Genomic DNA, 22699 nt, shown 5'->3' with positions numbered 1-22699 from the left:
ATCCCTAAATTAGAGGGGGGGGGATTGCAACATAAACAGCGAGTCCAAAAGAAGAATGTGTAATAGGATGAATGGTTGAGGATAAAATGGGAAGGAAACTATGGGGTGGGGAGCATAAATGTTGATCACCTGATGATTGCGTCGAGCACTAAACCAGTACGTGCCGTTTTTTTGACGTCGCAACTGTCCTCAGTCTGCCATTTTTGGCGTCATATGAAGCATTCACTCTGGGCCCACACACTCTCCCTCATCTCCACTTTTCATTTCATATAAATAATAAAGAAATTAAATAGAATTCAAATATAATTTTAATTTATTCTTATTATTTATTATTTTAGATAATAATTTCATAAAATATTAAATTGGGAGAGAAAGGACAGTGGAGAAGATTTTTTTTTGATAAGTACAAGGTATTGTCAGATATTAAATATAAATATCTTTTTTAATAAGAATTTAAATCTGAATTCACCATGTTATAAAAAATTAATCATTTTTATTAGATCCAACCCAATGATAAGATTCCCTATTCATTTTAGTTCAGTGAAGAAACTTTATTCCGCCGGGAAAAGACAACATAATACGCGACGCTTCATTTATGTTGGGCTCGGGACTTGCTACTTGCTAGCCGAGAAAACACAAAACTGATCGGCGGTACAACTCACACGTATCAGCATTTAGCTTAGGAGTGTTTGGATTAGATTCTTGAAAATAATTTTACGGAATTTAAAATGATTATATAAAAAAATTTATCTCAAGTACCTTTTCAAGTGGAAACACCCCTTAGATGGAAAAGATATTTCCCGGCCCAATGTACAACCCCCTTCTTCTCTTTCTATCCTCTTTCTTTTTATTTCTTTATTAATATTTTAACAGTTCAGATTTAAATATTTTTAAAATTATTATTAAAATATTAAATTATAAAAATAAATAAATTATAAATTATATTAAAATTAAATTTTAATAGTTTGCAAGTGGACTAAATGTTTTTAAAATTTTTTTATAAATAACTTATAAAAAATTAAAATGTTGAAATATTTAATCTAATGGTTCAAAAAAAAAAAAAAAAAAAAGAGAGGTTGTTCCTGGCCATCAAGCAAATTGTCAATCAATTCCGTGATAAATTTAGCAGATGAATTTACAGAGTAATTGCCCACTCACCGGACTAATATCTTGATCCCGATATCTTATTGGGCTTGAAGCCCACCGTTAAAGAAATCCCATATCCCCGGTTCCTCTAGATGCGGGACCAAGGTCCAATACTTCAGCAACCATTTGATCAGAACAGCATCAAATTTCAAAGGTCGGAACTTCAGATGTAAAACCATGCGCGGCTTGGTACGCCAAGCGAGACACTATGCTTCTGTAAGGATCGGTTGCTCTTTTCTCCTTCAAATAAGCAATGCATCTCTCAACCTCGGATTTCACTTGTAAGTACAGTTCTTGAGACTTCTCCCTATCTCTCAATTCATGCCTCCTCCCTTACCAACAATCAAAAGTCTTAAAAGTTAATCCGCCAGCATTATATTCTCCTCCGTGAACAAGTTTATGACCGCGGAATTATTTGTACTACGATACAATTTATTGGCATTTCAAGCTGTGAAATTAGTATGCATCAGCTTACCTTCCGTTTCAAATGTTCTTCCAAAATAATAGTAGAACCGGCCAGGAATTTTGGGCATAATTCCTGGCAAATGCATTTGCTGATTAGCCACCTCACCGCTAGCATCGATCCTTGGTTTGACAGGAGAGAAACAGTTTAAATATTATACATTTTAGTATTTTACATATAAAGGCGTAGGGACAGAATTACGAATATATGGAGATACCTCAACCGGGCAGCCTGTTCCGTTAAAGTTTCTATATCAGACCTAAAATAAGGAATCTTCATCAAGTCCTCATAATCGAAAACTACCTGAAAGATGGTATTCGTCGTTATGCCATAAGCCCATAACCGATACATCATGGCAAACCCAGACTACAGCAAAATGCTAGTGTACTGGACATGCACAGGCAGCGTCGGATTGAAGATGAAAGGTCTTAGAAAAGATCAGATATGTTAAACATACCTGACCCAAATCGTCTTCCCCAACAGCACCAAAAGGCACAATTTTCGCTCCAAATCTGGCCGCCATCCTGACAAATTCGGCTTGCTCGGGCCAGAATAACTTGTATTCTTCACCCTGGAATTGTTAAGTTCCAAAACCCGGAGATTAAAAGCATACACTTATGTTTCTTTTGTGAGAATGAGACACGGGGCCAAAATTATTCTAAAATGAGCAAGCTAGCATGATTCAATATTCAGTGTAAGTGTTGAAAGTTAAAACTTTCCAATGGAACAAGTTTACCCATTGGAATTTACCTTCCGATGAAGAGCCTCTCGCATCCCTCCAGGGTACAGTAGGACATGAGACTTGGACGCGAAAAGCTTGAAGAAGTTAGTTGGTGCGACTGGAACTGCACCCAGCAGTCTGAACGAATCAAACGACGACATATCAGGAAATTTTTCACTTTTTGGCCTCATAAATAATATCGGATGTGCCAGCCCTCGTAATAGGATATTTTTTTCCTGAAGAAATCGAGAAACCAGAGGAGCTACTTCCCATCCCAGCAGCATGTGGTACCCCACGAACAGGACAGGTCCCTCTGAAGGAACTCCAGCAAGGCCTTTGACAATCGTTCCGTCCTCCAGAGTTGAGAGCATTACAGCACTAGCGACAGAAATTAACAATCTGCAGCCACTAGGCATTAGTACAATTTGAAGGACACTATTTAAATTATGTTCCCCACACTATAATTCGATCGATGAGAATGAACAGCGATAGTCAGGGTTAGATGTGGCCTAAATTTTCTCTAGTCTCCAGTACCTCTCGTGGCTTCTAAGATCGTTTCTGATACACCTATTAGTACTTTTTTATTTTATTTGGCAAAATGAAAATTTTAGGAGCGCTGCTATTAATCAAGATGTCAGTCCGAAGATAAGTTTCCAAGAGTCAAGAATGTGGGGTGCGTGCGTACCTGTTTTCTTCTATTACATTGTCTATTTCTTTGCGTGTTGGCGGCACAAAATCTGAAGCATAGTCGTGATACTTGCCACGGCGATAGAAAGATGTTTTCTTGATGATGGTTAGCAGGTCAATCTTGTCATCCTGAAACCAATGGGGGAAAAGCATTACCTTAATTACGGTCAAACGAAAGTCAAAGAAAATTTGAAATGGAGATTGGAGAGAATTATACCAGGAAAAGGAAATGACCACTGTCATCAAACTTACGAACGTCACAGTTAGGCAGTAAACGACTAAGTCTTTCACCTTCCTGTTGACTAGGTAACAACTGATCCCTTCCGCTAAAAATGGACAGATATTAAAGCTTAGCCCAACATTACATAAAAGAATCATAAAACCCAAAAATATGTGAAAATATATGACATCTTCTTACACTAACTGCAGCGATCCAATTTAAGTCACAGACCAGTCAATTTAAGGATTTACGAAAAAAATGGAGTGAGCTCTGGAACAAATGATAAGAGAAAATGATAGATTTTTCAGTTAACTGATTTCTTTCGTCGCAGCACGACTTCTAGCAGCTCCTTTCACCAAAAATATAATGATCGAGAAGGGAAATGGGGGCTAATCAAGCAATTCCTTGTTCTAAGATTGCTCAGCATTTTATTTACTTCATTTTAAAGCAAATTCATCAAGTTGACGCGAAGTTAGAAATTACAGAATAAACCGAATTGTGACCAATATGAATGACAATGTCCAAGTGTACGCACCTGCAAAGTATCAATGTCTGAGCTTTGACATTATGAAGGCGTGAATTGGCATATGCAGAAGCTGACTTAAGCATCGCTAGTTTCCATCGAAATGTTTCTCTTGGTAGTATATCCCCAAGAACCTGAGAACTCAATCAACAACAGATTTTCAATATAGGAACAAGATGAAGGGAAAACTTCAGGGAAGCAACTCGCTCATTTCTGTCCATATTTTTCAAACGCAGCATAATAACCTTTTTAAAAAATTAATGTAACGGGGAAAGAAATATGCTATCCAATTTTGGCTTTATGTCCCCTCTAGCAAGCGGCTTTAGGAACTCCTCTATTTTGAGAATCAAACCAAAACAACGATGTAGTTGAACCTTACAGGGAGAAATGATGACAAAGCAGTGAGATCCTCCGTTAGCTCTCTAGCCGTGTTTTGTAAGGGAAGTCCTTTCAACGTGTTATCCAGTACCATCCTCAGGGGATCACCTAAAGTAGAATTGCTGAAGGCATAAATGGAGAAAGACAGTTTTTTTTCCTAATTTTGGTGAAAGAGAAAGACGCCATGTTGGTGCTTGATCTATGGTAAAATGATTGGCTTTGAAAAAGTTTCAGTGCCTGGGGATCGAAAACTACTTTTCATATTCAGATTTTCTTTTTGTCCCGCATTTCAAGGCATATGTAGCTTTCGGGATAGAAAATAAACCCACGCATCTAGCATGGACATCAAGTAAATACTATAACTTGAGAAACAAGAAAATCAAACCTGCCATCAAACCGAGAAAATAAGGCAGGCCAGGAGATATTTGGCCAGGCATAGTTTCCAACAATGGGGTTAGAAGTTGCAGCTGTGACCTGTCGAATGAAGTAGCTGCCAAAATGAGCATTTTGGGTGAGGAACAGTTAGGTATTTGTGGGTCATCCATTCATTGACATGTACAGTGCGGCAGAGACATTCACGTAATATTGTTCTTACAAAACTCGGGATCAACAACACTACCAATTACAATAAGTTTCATCATTTCATTTCCCCTGGCATTCCTTTAACTAAATTTTACTGATGAGTATACATATACCACAACAGAACTGCAATTCACCGTGCAACTTACTCAGCATTTCCTGATGTACAGCTCTCACTTTTGTTCATGCTTATGGTGTTGAATTATCGTCCTGATTTGACTATTCGTTGCCGATGATTAACAAAACCAAAAAAGATAAAAACTTTGGCTACATCTTAGGAAGTTGGAGGTTAAAATTTACCTGGGTTGGCCAAAATTAATACCAGATCAATATCAGGGTTACGGGCAGCAACAGCCAGGGCAAGGCATGCTCCTACAGAATCACCCACAAGGTATATGGGTCGTTTTGGCGAGCGTTGATTCTCTGACCTAACAGTTCTCTCAACCATCTTCACAAGCTCTGCAATAACCAACGGGGGAAATAGACACAGACAATATGCAAAGTCAGTGAAAAACGACATGTTATAAAAGAGACGAGGGGAAAAGAGAAGGACCTGTAAATGGTGTTCGATCCATAACCGGAATATGCAAGCACCATATGTCAAATATCCTTCATTCAAGGAAAAAGAAAGAATATTTCTCACAAACCAGTCAACAAATTATCTCTTTTTTCTCATAAACAGTTAGCATAAATAACATTATTAGAGTAACATCAAGAAGCAAGCAGAAACAGTTTGGCTTCCAATTATTTGTCTGGTCAGTTACAAAGTGAACTCCAATCATAACATGAAGGTTTTGAGTACCTTCCCAGCTTCTTATGACTTGAGATCATTCCAAGACCGACGCCATCAATCCCTAAAACATTAATTATGACGTAAGCATACTTTCATGAATATCATTTTGTCATAATTCATATTTTGATTTTCATTAAAGTGGGTCAATATTCAATAATACTAAACGCTTGTAAAATGACATACGTAAAGGAAATCTATTTGCTGAACTAAATATCTCTCTTTAATTTAATTTTTAGGTTGAACTAAATCAAAATAAACTTCTATTCATCCTTCTTTTAGGCCATGACTTCTACGTATCCTTGAAAGCCACATATGGTCACCGCCAGTCGACACACCATGGTGCCCTTCCACTCCCCCCGCCCCCCCCCCCCCCAAAAAAAAAGGAATAAATACGCATTCCACCACCCAACTGACTAAGTTAAAATAAGATTCAAAGTAAAATTACGATTATTGAGTTATAACATTAATTTAATCTCATTAATAAAAGGTACTTGTTTTTATCGCATATATATGACATCATATGAAAAGTTATCCCCTTAACCTTTATATTTTTATATCAGAAAAACAGTGTGGGCCTATGAAATGCATGAATATAGAATTTGAGAAATATGAATAATATGAATGGCATGAATATAGAATTTGAGAAATACTGTTCTTTACCTCAATTATTATATATAATTTGAATAAGAATTATAAAAGAAACCCTGTTACGCTGCTGTTTTTTTTTTTTAAAAAAAAACTTCACCCGTTTTCACAAATGTGAAAACCACATAATAATGATCACCAGCCTACATTTAGAGGACCAAAAAGAAAATAAAAATTCTTCCTATAATTAGGACATAATTTTAATATAAAAATTATTTGACTAATTTTATTAAATTAAAAAAATTTCTTAAGTTATTTATTTATAACAATTAGTTATTATATTTTTCAAAATATCATTACTAATTATATGTATTAGTTAAAAATATTATTTAATAAAATATTTAATATTTACCGTCACAGCAAAAATTGCTGTAATAAAAATAGAGCAAGCAAATAGCATACGGCATCCAAGCAAGGAAACTGCCAAAGCACTGGGTCACTTCAAGCCATAAATGCATCTGCTTAAGCACATGTCCTGGCACGATAGCCAGTAGCCACTGCTTTCACTTTGAAAACGTCTGACCAATTACACTTCTTTTATTATTATCATATTATCATTGTACCTTTTCAAATCCATGTCCGGCAAAACCGCATCTCTTTTTATGTATAATAAATAAGGGAAAATCTAGGGCTAGGGACTCGAAAGTGCTACTAGGGATACGATACTTCTTCTGCTCTTTTTTATTTTTTATTTTTCCGGCCAGGAAGGGATCCTGTATACTTCTCCTAACGTGTACATAAAACATGCGCATCAGGCACCAGCGCTTCTCCAGAAACAACTAAAATTTGTATAATTCTTTTTTAACATAAAACTTAATTGCAAATTTCCAGGGGAAAAAAAAAAAGAAAGATTGCAAACTAAATCATAACAGGCGCCACTTACATTTCTAAATTGGAAAAATGACAAAAAAGCCCATAAAAATTAGAAAATTTCACATTAAATATTTTCACAAAAATTTGTTATTATTTATAAATTAAGAGTTATCAAATCTTATAACAAATCTTAATTTGAAATTCTCTCATTTTCAAAGTTTTTATTTGTCATTCTCACTATTTAATTAGAAAAAAAATTAGATAACAAAAGCAAACAAGCATACTTTTCTTCCATTCAAAATTAAAATTAAAAACATACTAAATAAAAAGGTACATTTTTAAAGTTACTTTTATATTTTATGAAATAAAACTTTTTTATCTGGCCTAAAAAGAAATAAAACTTTTTTTTATATAGTACTCCTTTTTATTTTTATTTTTATTTTTATGAACAACAAATAATTGATTAAATTAGTTAAAAACCATAAATTGGAATAAGTTAAACCAAACACTAAAGAGAGAGTGGTCCCCAATCGTTGGGTACTAACCAGGAAGAAAGAGCAGCAGGGGAGAATTATTGAATCGGAAACCAACGTCTAATGGCGAAAACCAGCGAGGAGGTCCACCGTCCGGCCTGATCATCTCCTCCGATTCCTCCAAGTACGCCTTCCATCCTTTCCTTTCCTCATTCGCCTGCTCCCACCACTCACTCCCTTCCTCCACCACCGCCCTTTCCACCCTCATTCCCTCTTCTTCTCCTCGCTTCTCCAATATCCCCGTGGCCGTCGACCGAGTGGCCTCTTCCACCGACACCGCCAATCGCCAGTTCGCAAGAGGTATCCGATTAGATTTGAACCTCCCGGCCGATGAGGTCGCCTCGTACCGGAGACACGGTGGAAAACCGCCCGGGAATACAGAAGCTGCAAGGGGCGCCATGGCTCTGTTCTTCCAGATTCGAAAAAAGCGTATGAAGCACGATCGAATACAGCTAATTAATGATAAGACAATGATTCTACAGTTTATCAAACTGAGCTGCCAGGAGCTTTACTTAGTTGACGGAGTGTGACAGACCGCTTAAAATGTACACACCTATATATAATATCGTTCAATATATAGTTGGAAAGGGGGAGGCGGGGAGGGATCCATGGACACGCTGGCTCTTCCAGTATTATCATTTGATGTTTGACAATTTCCCAATGGTCCAAAAGAAACGGAGGCAAATTTCCTGGTTTCTTATTTCCTGTAGAGTTTTGTCCTTAATTTGTTTTTTGGACAGCGCGACTCCCATAAGACGTTGAACTTAATATTTGGACAGCGCGACTGATGTGATATTTCCAATCAGCTACTTGATATTACTTTCCATTCTTGGTATAAGAGTTGGTAATAAACTAATTTAAATAGATTAAAAAATTTATTAAATTAGTTATTTGTAATAATTAAATGTTATTTTCTCTAAAATATCTTTACTAATCATATTTATTAACTAGAACTACTATTTGATTGAACACTTAATATATGTAAAGACCACAATGATTATTTTGGAAAAAATAGATAAACATGAGAGGTAAAATAGATTATGATTTTATATTTATAATCAAAATAAAAGTCAAACAATATCTTATATTAAGGATCGGATTTCAAAATTTTGAGGAATTGATATTTTATAAATATTGTTAAATAATTAAAATGTTTTTATATAAAAAAGCTTATTAACAAATCATGAACCAGTAGTAACAAATGTTGAACAGCAAATGATAAGAAGTACAGTTACAATAACAAATTATTTATTAACAAGTTATAAATTAACAATGATAAGTGTTGAACAGCCAATAACAAAAAATGTACTGATAATGACAAATTTGATATTTTTTTTAAATTTGACATAAAGGCATCTTAGCCATTTATTTATATTTGAAAAATATCATCTCAAACGCTACTTCATTGGTACTGAAAAATATTTTAGGATACTATGTGCTGCTAAAAATAGTTCAGTGTGCTAACAGTCAGATACTAAGTGTTATAACAAATATTTTAGAGCTCAAATTGGACCCAAAATTATATTAAAATAGATAGTACTGAAGAAATATTTCAAAATAATAAATGACACTAAAAAAATATTTCATGACGTTAGATGTTTATTTTTTTAAAAAAAAAAGTGTCACTCGACAATTTTCCATAGTAAAACCGTGTAGTTTAAAGCAAACAAGCATAGCAGATGGGAAGGGGCAAAGGAGAGAAGACAGATTGACCCCCGCCCCCAAGAGTCATCTTCCAAAACCTTCCTTGACGTTGATATCTAACAAGTCCCATCCGACACATTCGTTTTTCATTCATAAAATCAAAAGTGCATCTACCCATTTATTGTGGGTTCAACGGTAAGAACTACACCTCTTTATTTAAAAAAAAAGGGGATTTGATTCCCCGTCACGGCATTTGAGAGGCATCTTATAATTGACGTGTCTAAATTAACACCTGAACGTATAATGTAGGTTTGTCATGCCCAATATTGGTATCACTTATAAAGAATCATTCAAGCACCTTGTTCTTGATTTAGATTGAGCAGAAACCGCTGTCTAAAATTTTCATACCAGTTAAACAGGAAAAGCAAAAGTGCGTCTTTATGTTTTTTTTTTAATAAAATACTTTAATATCTCTTGTATTTTATCTTAATTATACGGATCTCTTTTCGTTAACAATATTCTAAAAAGATGATTTTTTTAATTAAAATTTATGTTGAAATACTTTCTATTTACTAATTTATCGTTCATAATACTAAATTCTTAAATTTTAATTAAAACTATTTTGAAGAATTTAAGATTTTCTCCTTTACTTTAATTTTATTTTTTATTTTTACAAATTGTTGCTTGTTTAATATTTTCATCATATTGGGCCAAAAAATTGAGTAATTTAATTAATGCAAACGTAAAAAAAATAATTGACTAGAAATTTGATTAATTCTTTGATTATAAATAGGTTATAAATATTTGCAGCAGTTTTTTAAAAAAATTTAAACTATATATTTAATGGATTTATATAATTTTCTAAACTTACATAGTTTATATTATATGATGAAAAAAAAGAATTCAAAATATTTTCTAGCCTATTTAAAAGAAACCTTAAATTTTAATATTTTACGAGGAATTAAAATTATATAATTCTATAATATAATCAAAATTAAAAATTTTGAAAATACATGTATTATAACTATTTTTTGTTGTATCAAAAATTACCTTTTCATAGATATAAATATTTAAATAACATTTTATGTTAAATAGGGATATTTTCGTCAAAATAAATGTTTGAAAGTCAAATCTAACAGTCAACTAACGGTTTCTTAGATGGATGGAAACAAGATCTTAAAAGTATAAGGGAGGTTTGTGTAATATACGTTTTAATTTTAAAAGAGGTTTATATAAATTTTCAAAATAGATGAGAAGTTTCTGTAATTTAACTAAAATAGAGGGATGTCAATATATTTAACTCTTTATTTTTTCTATTTCATGCTCGACCAGCGATCAATTTGGTGTATTTAGATTTTGTTTAAAATGTCCAATTTTAGCATATTGGCCTTTTTTAATTTTGTACTTGTTTTCTCTTATTGAATTAATTGCCTTTTATATCTTTACTTTTTTTTCCCCTTTCATTGTTCTCTGGTTAGTTTTTTTATGTCGCCAAACAAGCACACTTACTAGACAAATAAAGATATAGGCTGGTTTATTTGAAATTTAAATTATACCGGGGAAAAAATGATCAACCCCCAACGTGTCCCGTCTTGGATCAGACTTTCCAGTTTGGCTTCGAACTTAGACGATCCCTTTTTGCAAATCTCAGTGAAAACCGAACAAGCGAAAGCCAAGACGTTCACGACTTCGCGTTGCGTAGATTTCTTCTTCTTCTTTTGACGTACGGTCCCACATTCTTTTCATATTTATGATTGAAATCATTAATAAAGAATATAACAAATGTGGCAATGTGCGTTCCAATTATAGGGTCGTGTCGTGATAAAACTGTTTTTAAAAAGCGCATACTTTCTATATTCTCAATTTTTGCTAATCTTTTATTTCAATAATATAATAAACTATACCTAAATCTCATTCCCGTGATAATGTATACAAGCCATTAACACGGAAAATGCCTTGTCTTCTATATTCGTGCCGGTTTTTTTTTTTTGGGGGGGGGGGGGAGTTCCGCCATCATCGCTTACACAAGGGCGTGATGCACTAGAAAACATGCAAGTGAAATTGAGTTATATAAATTAACCTCAGAAGAAACTTAACTAGCTTAATCAATTTACTATTTGGTGGTTGATTTGTATAAGTGATTGGGAGTTTGACAGCTTTTTTCATCGCCGAAATCTTCGGCCCCTTGTCCAGTTCTGAAGTGATTCTCCCTCGTCCGGGCTGGGCTTTTCGCTTATGGGCCAAGTTTTCTTCTACCATGAATACTTTAAAAACCAAATACATTTTTTTGGGCCAACAATTAAAGCGCTTGAATATATTGCCAAATTGTCAGTGTCAGGCTTTCAAGGAAATAACAGATTAGAATTTTCCATTGTGTCCATTTATTATGATGCCACTTCACATGATCAAGCTTCCCTCGTAAGGCTGATTTGATTTTTTTTTCCCCTAAAGACTAGAAATTGCATGTAGCGTTGAAATGAATGTTTTTGTTAGTTCGAAAGCCGCATGTCACTTCAGACTTTACTAGTGACAGTTCCATGCATTTTGATTGCATAGTTATTAGTTAACTTGTCATTAGCCATTAGCCAGTGAGGCAAACACGCGACATATATGGAGTAATAACACTCAGTCATGTCTCGTGCTTTAAGGTGGGATGATCATTTTCTTTTGCATCCATCTTTATGTTGACTAGTCTCTCTTTCCTTTTTCTCGCTTGTTAAATAAACACTTTTAATTCTGTGTATTCAAAATCCACATGGGCACGCAACACAACAATGCTAAATAGAAATGTGCCAACCCTAGACATTTCAAACAATAGACTTGATGACTAGAAGACGTTTTCAAGGCAGCAACAGATTTTGCTCCCAACCGCCTCACAGGAAACTCCAATCTCTTTCTTTTTCTTAGAAAAATTTGCTTCCAGAAGCGCGAGGTTTTGCTGAGCAAGTAAAGTGGAAAAGGGACCAATTGATCTTTATTATATAGCCGCGAAGTGGTTCGTCTCTGTTGAAGTATTATGGACAGTATGGTGAAAGTGGCCTCTTAACTTGCTTGAAGCTCGGAAATCGGATATATTAAAGAATGGGGATCTGCCCTGTTGGTGGTAAGTGTACATCACATCAAGACCAAGTCATCAACATGGCTGACTTCAATGGTATCTATCAATGCTTCAAGCTTTTCGCCTTTCATTGTGGTTGACTATCTCATTACCATCACTATGACAAGTGAGACACGTAATCAATGTGACAGGAAATGTTACCTATAGGCTGCGCCAATCCTATGTTTCGATAGTTTCAAAGTGCTAATTGCCCTGAAGCAGGGAAATGGAGAGAACGAGGAACAGGGATTTTCTCATCACTGGAATAAGAATTTGTCAAGTTTCACAAAAATTTAGCTGAAAATAATTCAATCTCATGCCTAATTGAGATGTGATATTATGTAACGTCGTACACAACGAAATTGTACTTCCCATTGTCTCATGCAAAAAATAAAGAAGATTGTTCAATCTCAATCACAAAATACCACATATTATCCTTGTTTGTGAGTTCAACTAGCAAAAGAGTTGGACACACTCACAAAAAGAGGGGATTCGACCTTGGAGCACATCACAATGCTAGGGAAGACAACTTTGAAGTTAAGATCTCAGCTCGTAAACAATGAGATCCTCCATCCTAGTTTAATTTATAATGCTGGATAGAGTTAGGGTCAAGAGTTAGTTGATGTATCTTTGGACAGTGAATGAGCCAATTTTTTTTCTAAAATCTAGTTCACAAAAAAAAAAAATCACGTATCAAAAAGTGCTGTAAAGTTCAGTCTACTGCTCAAACTAGCTGTTCTTTTCTCTTTAAATAATTTCTGCTTTGAAATAGAAAAGACTGTTTATAAATTCCTAATGTATCATTTAAATATAACAACTATATATTTTAAATCATTCCTGTCATAAAAGCGAGACTATTCAAATAACTAAAAAGAAAAAAAAAAAAGCAAGGGATGGTAGCACTATTTTCATCATTAATTTTATTAATCTCTATTAGCTACAAAATTGTCAAGAAAAACAATTAACGATTTATTTTGTGCTTTGAACTTTTAATACCTTATACATATAAAGTATTTGGAACGAGTCACTTTCTTCACATATTTGAACAATTTTATCATTTTAAACTAACAAGTAATATTAATAAATATATTTGCTGACAATTAACTAGTAGCAAATGATTAACATGTTAAGAGATAGGTATCCCTCAGCAAGAATGCGTTGTTGGTCATGTTCAGCATTTTTTGGTCGCCCGTAGGGCCTAAGCATACGTGTTTGGGGCGTTGGAGTCAATTGAGGCTTACAAGCAATGCACACCGATAGGCTGCCCCCATATCTTGGGCATAATGCCAGATCTGGAACTTGCAATTCTTCAACATCACATTTTCTTCCTTGTCATCTTCTTCACAACATTGAATCAGTCGGCCCCACAGCCATGAATGGTGATCCCTCCCCCCCCCCCAGGGGACTCAGACTAGTTCTCATTTCTTGCTATAAAGCCAGAAGCCCTGCCTCTCCATTTTCATGCCTTTTTATTTCTGCGTTTTGTACTCTTCTCCATATCTTGGAGATCTCAGCAGCTGAGACATGGCTGACCAGTGGAAAGCTGATTCGCTCATGGCGGTCGCTGCATCAAGCCCAACCCCACCACCGCAAAACATGACGTTCTTCAAGGCTCAGCACATTCTCAGAGGCCTAGCTGTTCTGTTTACTGCAATTTCCGTTGCACTCTTAGTCACTAACTCCCAAACCGTCACCGTCTTCATGATCCAGCTCCAAGCTCACTTTTATTACTCTTCTGCCTTCAAGTAGTATCATTTTAAATATTCCAAATTTCCAATCTCAAACGAACCTTCCCATTAACTAATCCTTCACACTGGTCTGTTAAAAACTCGTGCCTTCTTTTCTCCTGCAGATTCTTGGTTGCTGCAGACGCTATAGTGTGTGCATCATCCGCGGCCACTCTGATTGTGATTCGGCTTCTGAAGAAACGCCGGGCAATACCACAACGCAGGCAGTACTGTTTCTTACTGTTTTTGCATGATATTGTAAGTCATATGTGTTTGTGTATTATAGTTAAATAGTGATGAAAAGGACGATTCAGTGAAGTGGTTGATGAAGAGAATTGCAGGTGATGATGGTGCTGATGATGGGAGGGTGTGCGGCGGGAACGGCGATAGGATATGTGGCGCAGTACGGAGAATCGCATATGGGATGGGACCCAATATGCGACAAGGTGGCCAAGTTCTGCAGAATCAATGCGGTCTCCCTCTCGCTCTCCTATTTGGCCTTCTTTGCCTATTTAGGACTCACTCTTTTGGCTCCTTCAAACTTCCTCTCCTATTCCTCACAACTAGCCACCTAACTCTCTCTCTCTCTCTATGTATATATCGTTAATCATATCTGTATCTATCTATCGCTTGCCGTTTGCATATACACTCTAATCGCTACTTATCAAGTACTCTTTATATATATATATATCTATTTATCTTTCTATATGTATCAGTTAAATTTCATCTCCTTTCCGAGTAATTTGTTCATCCTGGCTCTGTTTGGTCAGCATGCATAAAGTGCATATGCTATTAATAAGGTGTTCGGGTAAAAGTAGTCTTTTTACAAATTGAGGCAAACTACTTCACGTAAATATGTCATAAAAACATGATTTTGTCCCCCCCCCCCAATCCATTCGTTATTTTCTTAGTGCCGATTACCGAAAGGACCAAAAGAAGTCATCCACTTTCCCTTAAAGCTTGATCCCGTGGAGGGTTCTGATTTCACTGGTTGTAAGAACTTTTGAGGAATTTTAAATGAAAGCTAGACCTTTCAAAGGATCTACCTATATTTTTCCAAAAAAATAAAATAAATTAATACGCCCTCCGTACGTGAATATGTAAATACAAAAGTTTTATCTTCATATGGGACTGGAGAAGTAATTATTTTCCTTATTTGCAATCTGTTTGCAATCTTCTCAAAAATTACTTTTATAATCTTTAAGATATCTAAACGCTATAATCCTCTCCTCGGTCAATTTAATATGTATTTTTCAAAAAATTGAAAAGAAGCGTCACACGTTTTTTGTTCAAAAAAATAGAAAGATAAGTGTGCTTACTAGTACATGAACATACCCATATCTATTTATTGCTCTGTACGCCAAATCATCTCCATCACGCAGTAAAAAAAATGCAATTATTGCATGGAAATGTGGTCATTTACACACGAAATTCCATCCTGACTAAGTCACCCAAAAAGCTGAGAAAACTGGTCTCGTTCTTCAAAGCTCCGGTTGCCTACTTTAACGTGCTGCGTATTTCTTAAACCTTGAACGAATCATCATGAGTGAGACTGATTAAGAATTTTGGCAAACGAGACTCATTTTTGGATCATTGGTGAGTATGACCAAATTTAATTGACAAATTGTTTGAGGAACTCATTCGTGCTTGATGTATCAACTTTATCTCTAGTGAGGCGTTCCACAATTTTATGGTAAGCTTCTGAACCAACCATCGAACTGGAGATTTCCGTGGCAGTTCACAATCTGTGTCTCTAATTCCTCTCAAAATCATTAATTTCGGCTTCAACCTCATCTTCTTCGCTATCTTTAAGATGTTCTTTCAAGGTTGTCCTAGACTTTCCCAGCCTTCACTATCCCATACTGCATCTATTTCAGGCAGCTCATAGTCATCTGGACTCAATGACAGTTGAAAATCAGGTAGCTCAGGCAATTCTTGGAGACCCCTGCATCATATGTGAGCCAATCGCTTTCATCTTCCATAGAAATTTAAGGCATTTATTAGGCTAAATTCTAACAAACGAAGCTGCTTACTTCTCTTGTTCCAAGAGGTAGCCATACATCTGAGACTTCCTCGATGCAACTTCAGGAATTTTCTGCTGTAAATGTTTCATAGCACCCCAGAGGGAGCAGCCCTTCACAAAGAGAGAGATAATCATTTTAAGGAAAAAGAGTCTTCTGGAAAACAAATTCAGACAAAATCTTAGGATCACACAAAACCTGGTCACTGGAGCTGCAACACAAAAGCTTAAGCGGGCCTTCCTGCTCTCAGCTAGAAGTTCTTCTGCAGCAAGAAAACAAGACACAGCACCAACGGGATTGCTCGGTTCATTATCCTTGTCGAGAATCAGGCCATGGTAGTAGTAGGCTGCAGCCTGACGCCACATTATAAAAATGGGCCACCCACGTATTTAATCATCCGAATTATTGGATTTTATTGAATGTTGATGGAATTACTAACCTTGGCTTCAAGAATTTCCATTTGATGAACCGGAGATGCTTTTTTCCATAATCTTGGTTGAAGCCACATTCCAACAAGCACTGATAAGCCTGCTCTTCAAAGTTTCCAATTAACCGAAGTTAGAAGATATATCAGTGGGGGGGAAGATGTATCAGTAGACTTTAGCGAGATAATCTGAACGTATTACAAAATAAAATTAATGAGTTAAGAAGTCTAATGATGAGCAAGTATTCGGAGGTTGGAGGTGAAGACCTGACTAAAATAAATCAGTTGTTCACATGCCAACCTTCTCTTCACCGACAAAGTTGCGTTCTGACATTCAACAGCAAGGCCAAGCTGAATTTCTGTTCCCTGAATTGTCATCCAGATGATCGATTATAAGCATCCCTTGTTTATAACAAAACTATAAGGCAGATTATTATTTAGTGAAGAAAGGGAGGTTTTATGCCATGATTGCATCTTAGCAGAAGCGCGCAGAGAAAAAGAACCATGTTCATAGTATCATGATTTCAACTAGACAATTTTAATGGCCATTTTGGTATGCTATTTGGTATGCATGGAGATGGTTTTTAAGTACCTGGCCAAGTGCTTGAATGTATAAAGCCTCTAATACACCATCCTGCAAACCGTGGGGTAAAATTTTCCTGCATGTTGTGTTGAGAAAAAGCTTAATAGTGTGTCTAAAAGATCTCCAATTCTGGTTGTAAACTTGCAATGTAGAGGCTAGAGAGAAACGCACTTAATTTCAAGTGGTATTCGAGTGAGAAGATCCCTGACACAGAACTGCAGGTATCCTGATGCCTTCAGTAACAAATCCACTGCTTCCCTCTTGCTATCTGGTAGCACAAACAGGTTCTGGTTTCACGTTGTCGGCCTTCTATAATGTGGAATAATTATAGTTTTGTGTATTAAAGCGTAACCTGAAGATACAACCCTTATTCCGGATCCTGAATGGTCCTTCGGAATCAATAACGAGTCAGCTTCTGACAGTGTAAGCATAGCCATAAGATGAACTATGGAAAGCACCTCAAACCAGGCATTTGCTACACAGCTATCCTGCAAGTTAGAGTTGATCGTTCGGGTCAAACGGGCTAAAATGATCAATAATGATGAAAGTTTTGGGATGACAGCCATACTTGTCGCCCATCCTGGAAATTTTTCCACTTGAATTTTATTAATCCCTCGAGACCATACTCTGCAAGATGAGAAAATTAAAACCCGTTTAAGAAAGGTAAGGAAGGCAAAAAAGGAGCAGCAAGGGATGTGCTTAAGTTTCTGAAACCTTTCTTAGTAAGCCCAACAAGAACGGCCAAGTATTCATTCAGAGCTCTCCGCAGTTCTGCTATGGCAGATCCCCCTACAAGAATCAATTAAACTTCATAAAAATCACGAAACCAGTGAAGAACAGAGGACCGTTGAAATATTAAAAGAGCACAAAACTAGAGCTAACGAGTGAATTCGAGTGGGAGAGGTGACTCACCAGTGTCCTCAGCCACTAGCACTATCTGATTCCGAAGGGAAGAGAACTTGTCAGCAAGATCCCCCGGAACTAGCCCTTTGAGCGCCCTATGAAGATCAGATTGGAGGGGGAATCGGATGGAGGGAACAAAAACCACCACTTCAGGGATACTTGTCTTCTTCTTCTTCTTGCCAAGTGCGTGTACAGAGTTAGTACAACCCATTATTTTGGCCGATCACTTTTTTCAAGCATAACATCCTACATTAATCAAACAACCATGTTCAAAACTCATGTCTATTACAATGACAGTGTTCCGAAGGACCAAACATTGGTGAAGATGAGAGCATGAGCGAATGGGAAATGAGGGAACTTAAAAACAAGCATGGTTGGCACATTTAACAGCGAAAGAGAGCTAGCTAGAATTCAGCTGTGCTGAAGTGGGCGAGGAATGGAAGTTAATCAGGTACAGTTTTTCTGATTAGCATATTAAAAAAATGAAAATAGAAATAAATGAATAATACACCATCCAAATGCATGAGTGGCTCCGGGACAAAAAGGACAGTTAAAACTGGTAGATTCAAAATAGGCTGATAAAACATTGAAAACCCAGATCACACTAAAGGTGGGCAAGTTGGGAAAACAGAGCAGAAGAGAATAAATGGGATATTTAAAGGGGAAGTATCTGGGACAAAGTTATAATTTTTTGATGAATTATTGAGAGCGAGGAAGTTGGAACCAGTGACTTACTGGTTACAGAGGGGAGAGAAGCAGAGTGACAGAGGCGAAGCTTCGAGGAGGGGAAGAAAAACATAGTAATGTGGCCATCTCAGCTGTATAGGAAGTTCAGGAACCGAGACAGACTCACATGGCGAAAGCGTAGAATTCTCTGCATCGCTGAATTTCAGTTGGAGTAAAGAGAAGTGATATGATTTGGAACTTTTATGAAGAATATAATAAGCTGATACCGTAATCTGATTGGATGATGAGGGGTCCTATGATTGCAATATGTGGATCGGATCAGATGAGAAGGTATGCACATGGCTTTGGGACGAAGCATGCAAGAAGCAGTTTCAGACTATTATTTTTTAATACGTTAAAATGGTTCAAAACGAAAAGGCACCCAAAAAAAAAAAAAAAAAGCATAGGAAACATTTAAAGAAGACAAGAAAAAACTTCATTTGGGTTTAGATGAGAAGTTTAGGTGTGCCTGATTGATAATAAATACTCCTCCAATTTTAAATATAAGACTCTTATGCATACTAGTATAAGAGTCTTATATTTAAAACCAGAGGAGTATAAGTAAAATTGTAAAGGCGTGGGTTCTGTAGCCAGAAAATGCTTGATCCGTTGGTGCACAGTATACTCCAGCGTGGAAAAAGTAGTATAACTAGATCAATCTGGGAATTGCAATGATGGATCTAATGCTTTGAAAAATACCGCGTGAAGTAGTATCAAAGACGAGACTGACTTTCAGACATGCTATTTTGTTATGTTCAGAGTAAACCTTGGAAAGATACTTAGAGGCGCCTTGATTAACGTAGCCAAACTTACCGGATCATCAATATACGACCTAAATTAAAGTCAATGATTAGATTCTTAAGTTTAATATTTTTCCGGTTCTAAATATAAGACCCTTATATATTAGTATGTTTAAGGATCTTATATTTAGAACGGAACCCTTATATACGAGTATGTATAAAGATTTTATATTTAGGACCGGAAGAGTATATGAATAAAAATACAAGGTAATGAAAGAAAACGGTAGGAAGAGACATTAATGCCCCTAAATCTGATCTAATACAAACACGCACAATGAAGGTGTCAACCCCTGATTCTATTATTTACTCTTCTCAAAGCTGAGAACAAGGTAAATGATTGTCATTGCAGTAATCTGCCAGCCGTCTCCATATTCAAATCAACTAGAGCCTTGTGGAGTCAGCTACACGCAACAGAAGTACAGAACCGCCATGGCTTGACATTCTCTAACGGAGGAGGAGGGAGAAGAGCACGTGATCAGCATTGGCTTAGGCTGAATTGTGATTGAAATTTAAAGGCGAGGATTATAATGAGGTGACTTGCAAAGAAAATAACTATAAAAAAATTTCTAATGATAAGTAAATACTGAAAATTATAATTATCATTATCATATTATATGCTGTTCTGTACTGTTGTTTTAGGGCTTCTTTAATAATTATGTTTTGTTCTTAGAATTTTATTACAATTCTCCCAATTTAATGCATACATGCACATGCCACTCTCTGATTCGCTGCGTTTGCTGCCAGCTCTCAACGGAACCCTCCCAGCATGAATTTGTTCTGCGTATAAAAAAGACCATATAAAAATAAAAAAAAAATTGTAAATAGGGACCCATTACAACATTAATATAAGTTTTCATAACAATTTATAAGCAAATCACAACAATTTTGTGAATAGGTCTCTATATGTAATTTGTAAATTTTTAATTTTTTTTAACGATTTTCTCAAATTTTAAGCGGTGCTAAAAGTTTTGTCTGCACGATAATTATCTGTATCAATTAAGAGGTGCTTGAATCAACGGAAAAAGAAAAGGGGAATTTTATTTTTAATATTTTTTACCTCAGTTTCCTTTAAACACTTGATTTTGAGGTATAGGAGATGATGATATTTTTAACTAACATTTTTCCTTGCGTAATTTGGTCAAATATTTTTATAAATAATAACGGAGGGAGTATCATTTACATGAGTTTTTACAGATTTAGTTCAATCAATGAATTATCACTTACAGCTGGAATTACTCATATTCATATGCATCAATGGCAAAAGAAGTAAATTTACATGCATTAACTGCCAAATGAAAGAAAACGCTAATAAATGCGAAAAAATGCCGTTTCATAGTTAATGCAGCGAATGGGCGAAGGCCAGAGGCAATCTTTGATTTTTCCCTTTCTTTGGCCTAAAAAATGAAATTTTCATTCGCATATTGTCAGTTTGATAGCGTTTAAGAGATGCAAAGATTTGTGAAATTTTGTGTTTAAAAAAAGGATTATCAGGAGTATACTTTGATTAGTTTTCCTGCATATTCCAACAGTCCAATCGCACATTAAAATTGTTTTACAATTGAAAATTTTTTTCATCTCATCATTAATTAAAACTATCAAACTTTTTATTTTAAAAAAACCGTGCTTAAAGAACACATATTAAAAATTTGCAAGATGAACACTTCTTTTAAAAAGATGAATACCCCAATAATTATTGCAAAGCAACTTGCACATGTGACCACAATTTCTTCTATAATGTAGTTCATTATTGGAAATCTAATAGGTAACTCAAGTAGTTAACGATTGCAATTACGATTTTTTTAATGAATTTTTTTTTCATATTTTTTTACTAATACTTCTTAATTAAATTACGTGAATGCAGGTGAAAAATTAAAATTAGTCAACAGCTATAATTAAAAAATATTTTCAAAACAACCCTTCTAAAAGAGTAGGAAGCGTTATTCTTAAGTTATTTTAAAATAGATTAAATAAAAATTTTGAACAATACTTACATTAGATTTTTTATATTTATTTTGTCAAGTTCTCTAATTACACGTGATTATATATCCTATTTCTAAAATATTAACATTTAATAATATTTAATTATAAATTCATATGAAACAAAAAACATATATGACCAAGTGTGATTGGAGAATTTGACATAGATATAAGAGACCTGACCTAAGTTTTTTTTTTAAAAAAAAAACACTTTCAGTAACTTGTCATAAATATTATTATAATCTGACATAAATTCTATATTTAAGAGGTATTAAGAATGAGGATCATATTAGAAGAATCACAATTGTTTATTACAAGTACTTTGGAATTTATGATGATTAATGCACTGAAAAAGAATAATGTGGTCATAAATGAAAATTTTCACGCTCCTTTGATCATACTGTTGGTCCTTTGATTCCATCTGGAAACATGTTTGTGACTTCCTTTTATACAACTCTGATCTTTAATATGAGATCTTATTTGACTTTTATTTTGATTCTAACTATAAGATTCCAATCTACTTTGTTTCTTATATTTATATTTTTTTACTCAAGGTAATCCTTCTAATAATGGTAGTTTAAGCCAATACACTTGATTAGTAAAGATATTTAGGAAAGATAACACTTATTTATTACAAATAACTAATTTAACTTATTTCTTTAATTTATTCTAATCAGTCAACTAAATCTTATATTTAACCTCTCACAATATTGTATCTATTATTAATGAATTACCATTTATAATTAATTATGGATAAAAATAAAAAATATATTAAATTTTAGAGATCTCCAAATATAGCTTATAAAAAAAAAACTCATTAAAAAAAAGTTTATAAAAATGAGCTGGGAAGTAGTATTTCATATTAAAACTTTAATGAAATTTAAGAACCATTAATTATTCTTATCCAGAGTACAAAATATTTTTTTCCTTTTTAGAAAAAAAGTCATAAGAAGTATCTATAAATTAAATACACTGCACCTTTGATTCCAGCTTCCCCTATAAATACCGTTGAGCCTGACTCATAGACGCCACTCCAAGTCAGGTCTAAGCTCTAAGATCATCTTATAGGCTGCAAGCCAGTCACCATGGATCTTGAAATATTGATCAATTGGCTCCTGAATAACTCAGAACTGCCCCTCCTTCCTCCATGGGAACGAGCTTATGATGTCTCAGTAACTATATATCTTCCTTACTCTCCCTGTCTTTTTATGTTCCAACGAACGCATGAAACTTCCACTGATAGTGTTTGATTTTGCAGAGCGGGCTCATTTTCTACAGGAACAGTCAAACAAGGTC

At 35.1% G+C, this 22699-nt stretch overlaps 3 protein-coding genes across 3 annotated transcripts; 1 reads left to right on the top strand and 2 right to left on the bottom strand.

The window, feature by feature from the left end:
* Nucleotides 1–1087: 1087 nt before the first annotated feature.
* LOC114736577 (acyltransferase-like protein At3g26840, chloroplastic) lies at nt 1088–7853 on the bottom strand. Its single transcript, XM_028924440.1, has 14 exons — nt 7514–7853; nt 5520–5571; nt 5271–5326; nt 5018–5176; nt 4524–4628; nt 4140–4246; nt 3773–3894; nt 3235–3343; nt 3016–3146; nt 2360–2729; nt 2067–2180; nt 1827–1912; nt 1622–1731; nt 1088–1478 (listed from the first exon to the last, which is right to left on the bottom strand). The coding sequence occupies exons 1-14, from the start codon at nt 7707–7709 to the stop codon at nt 1288–1290; spliced, it is 1908 nt and encodes a 635-aa protein (XP_028780273.1). The 5' UTR covers nt 7710–7853; the 3' UTR covers nt 1088–1287.
* Nucleotides 7854–13707: 5854 nt separating this feature from the next.
* On the top strand, nt 13708–14765 carry LOC114736571 (CASP-like protein 1F2). The gene is made up of 3 exons (XM_028924432.1): nt 13708–13987; nt 14095–14227; nt 14311–14765. Exons 1-3 carry the CDS (start codon nt 13767–13769, stop codon nt 14542–14544), a joined length of 588 nt encoding a protein of 195 aa, XP_028780265.1. The 5' UTR covers nt 13708–13766; the 3' UTR covers nt 14545–14765.
* LOC114736570 (uncharacterized) lies at nt 14634–18111 on the bottom strand. The gene is made up of 9 exons (XM_028924431.1): nt 17910–18111; nt 17712–17786; nt 17558–17624; nt 17350–17480; nt 17169–17265; nt 17007–17073; nt 16682–16780; nt 16426–16518; nt 14634–14660 (listed from the first exon to the last, which is right to left on the bottom strand). The coding sequence occupies exons 1-9, from the start codon at nt 18109–18111 to the stop codon at nt 14634–14636; spliced, it is 858 nt and encodes a 285-aa protein (XP_028780264.1).
* Between the last annotated feature and the right edge of the window lie 4588 nt (nt 18112–22699).

This window comes from Neltuma alba, unplaced genomic scaffold (assembly GCF_004799145.2).
Source record: "Neltuma alba isolate B1F8T4 unplaced genomic scaffold, ASM479914v2 tig00013343_pilon, whole genome shotgun sequence".
NCBI lineage: Eukaryota > Viridiplantae > Streptophyta > Magnoliopsida > Fabales > Fabaceae > Neltuma > Neltuma alba.
The sequence above is the reverse complement of the archived record's forward strand: the minus strand, read 5'-3'. Positions and strand labels throughout refer to the sequence as shown.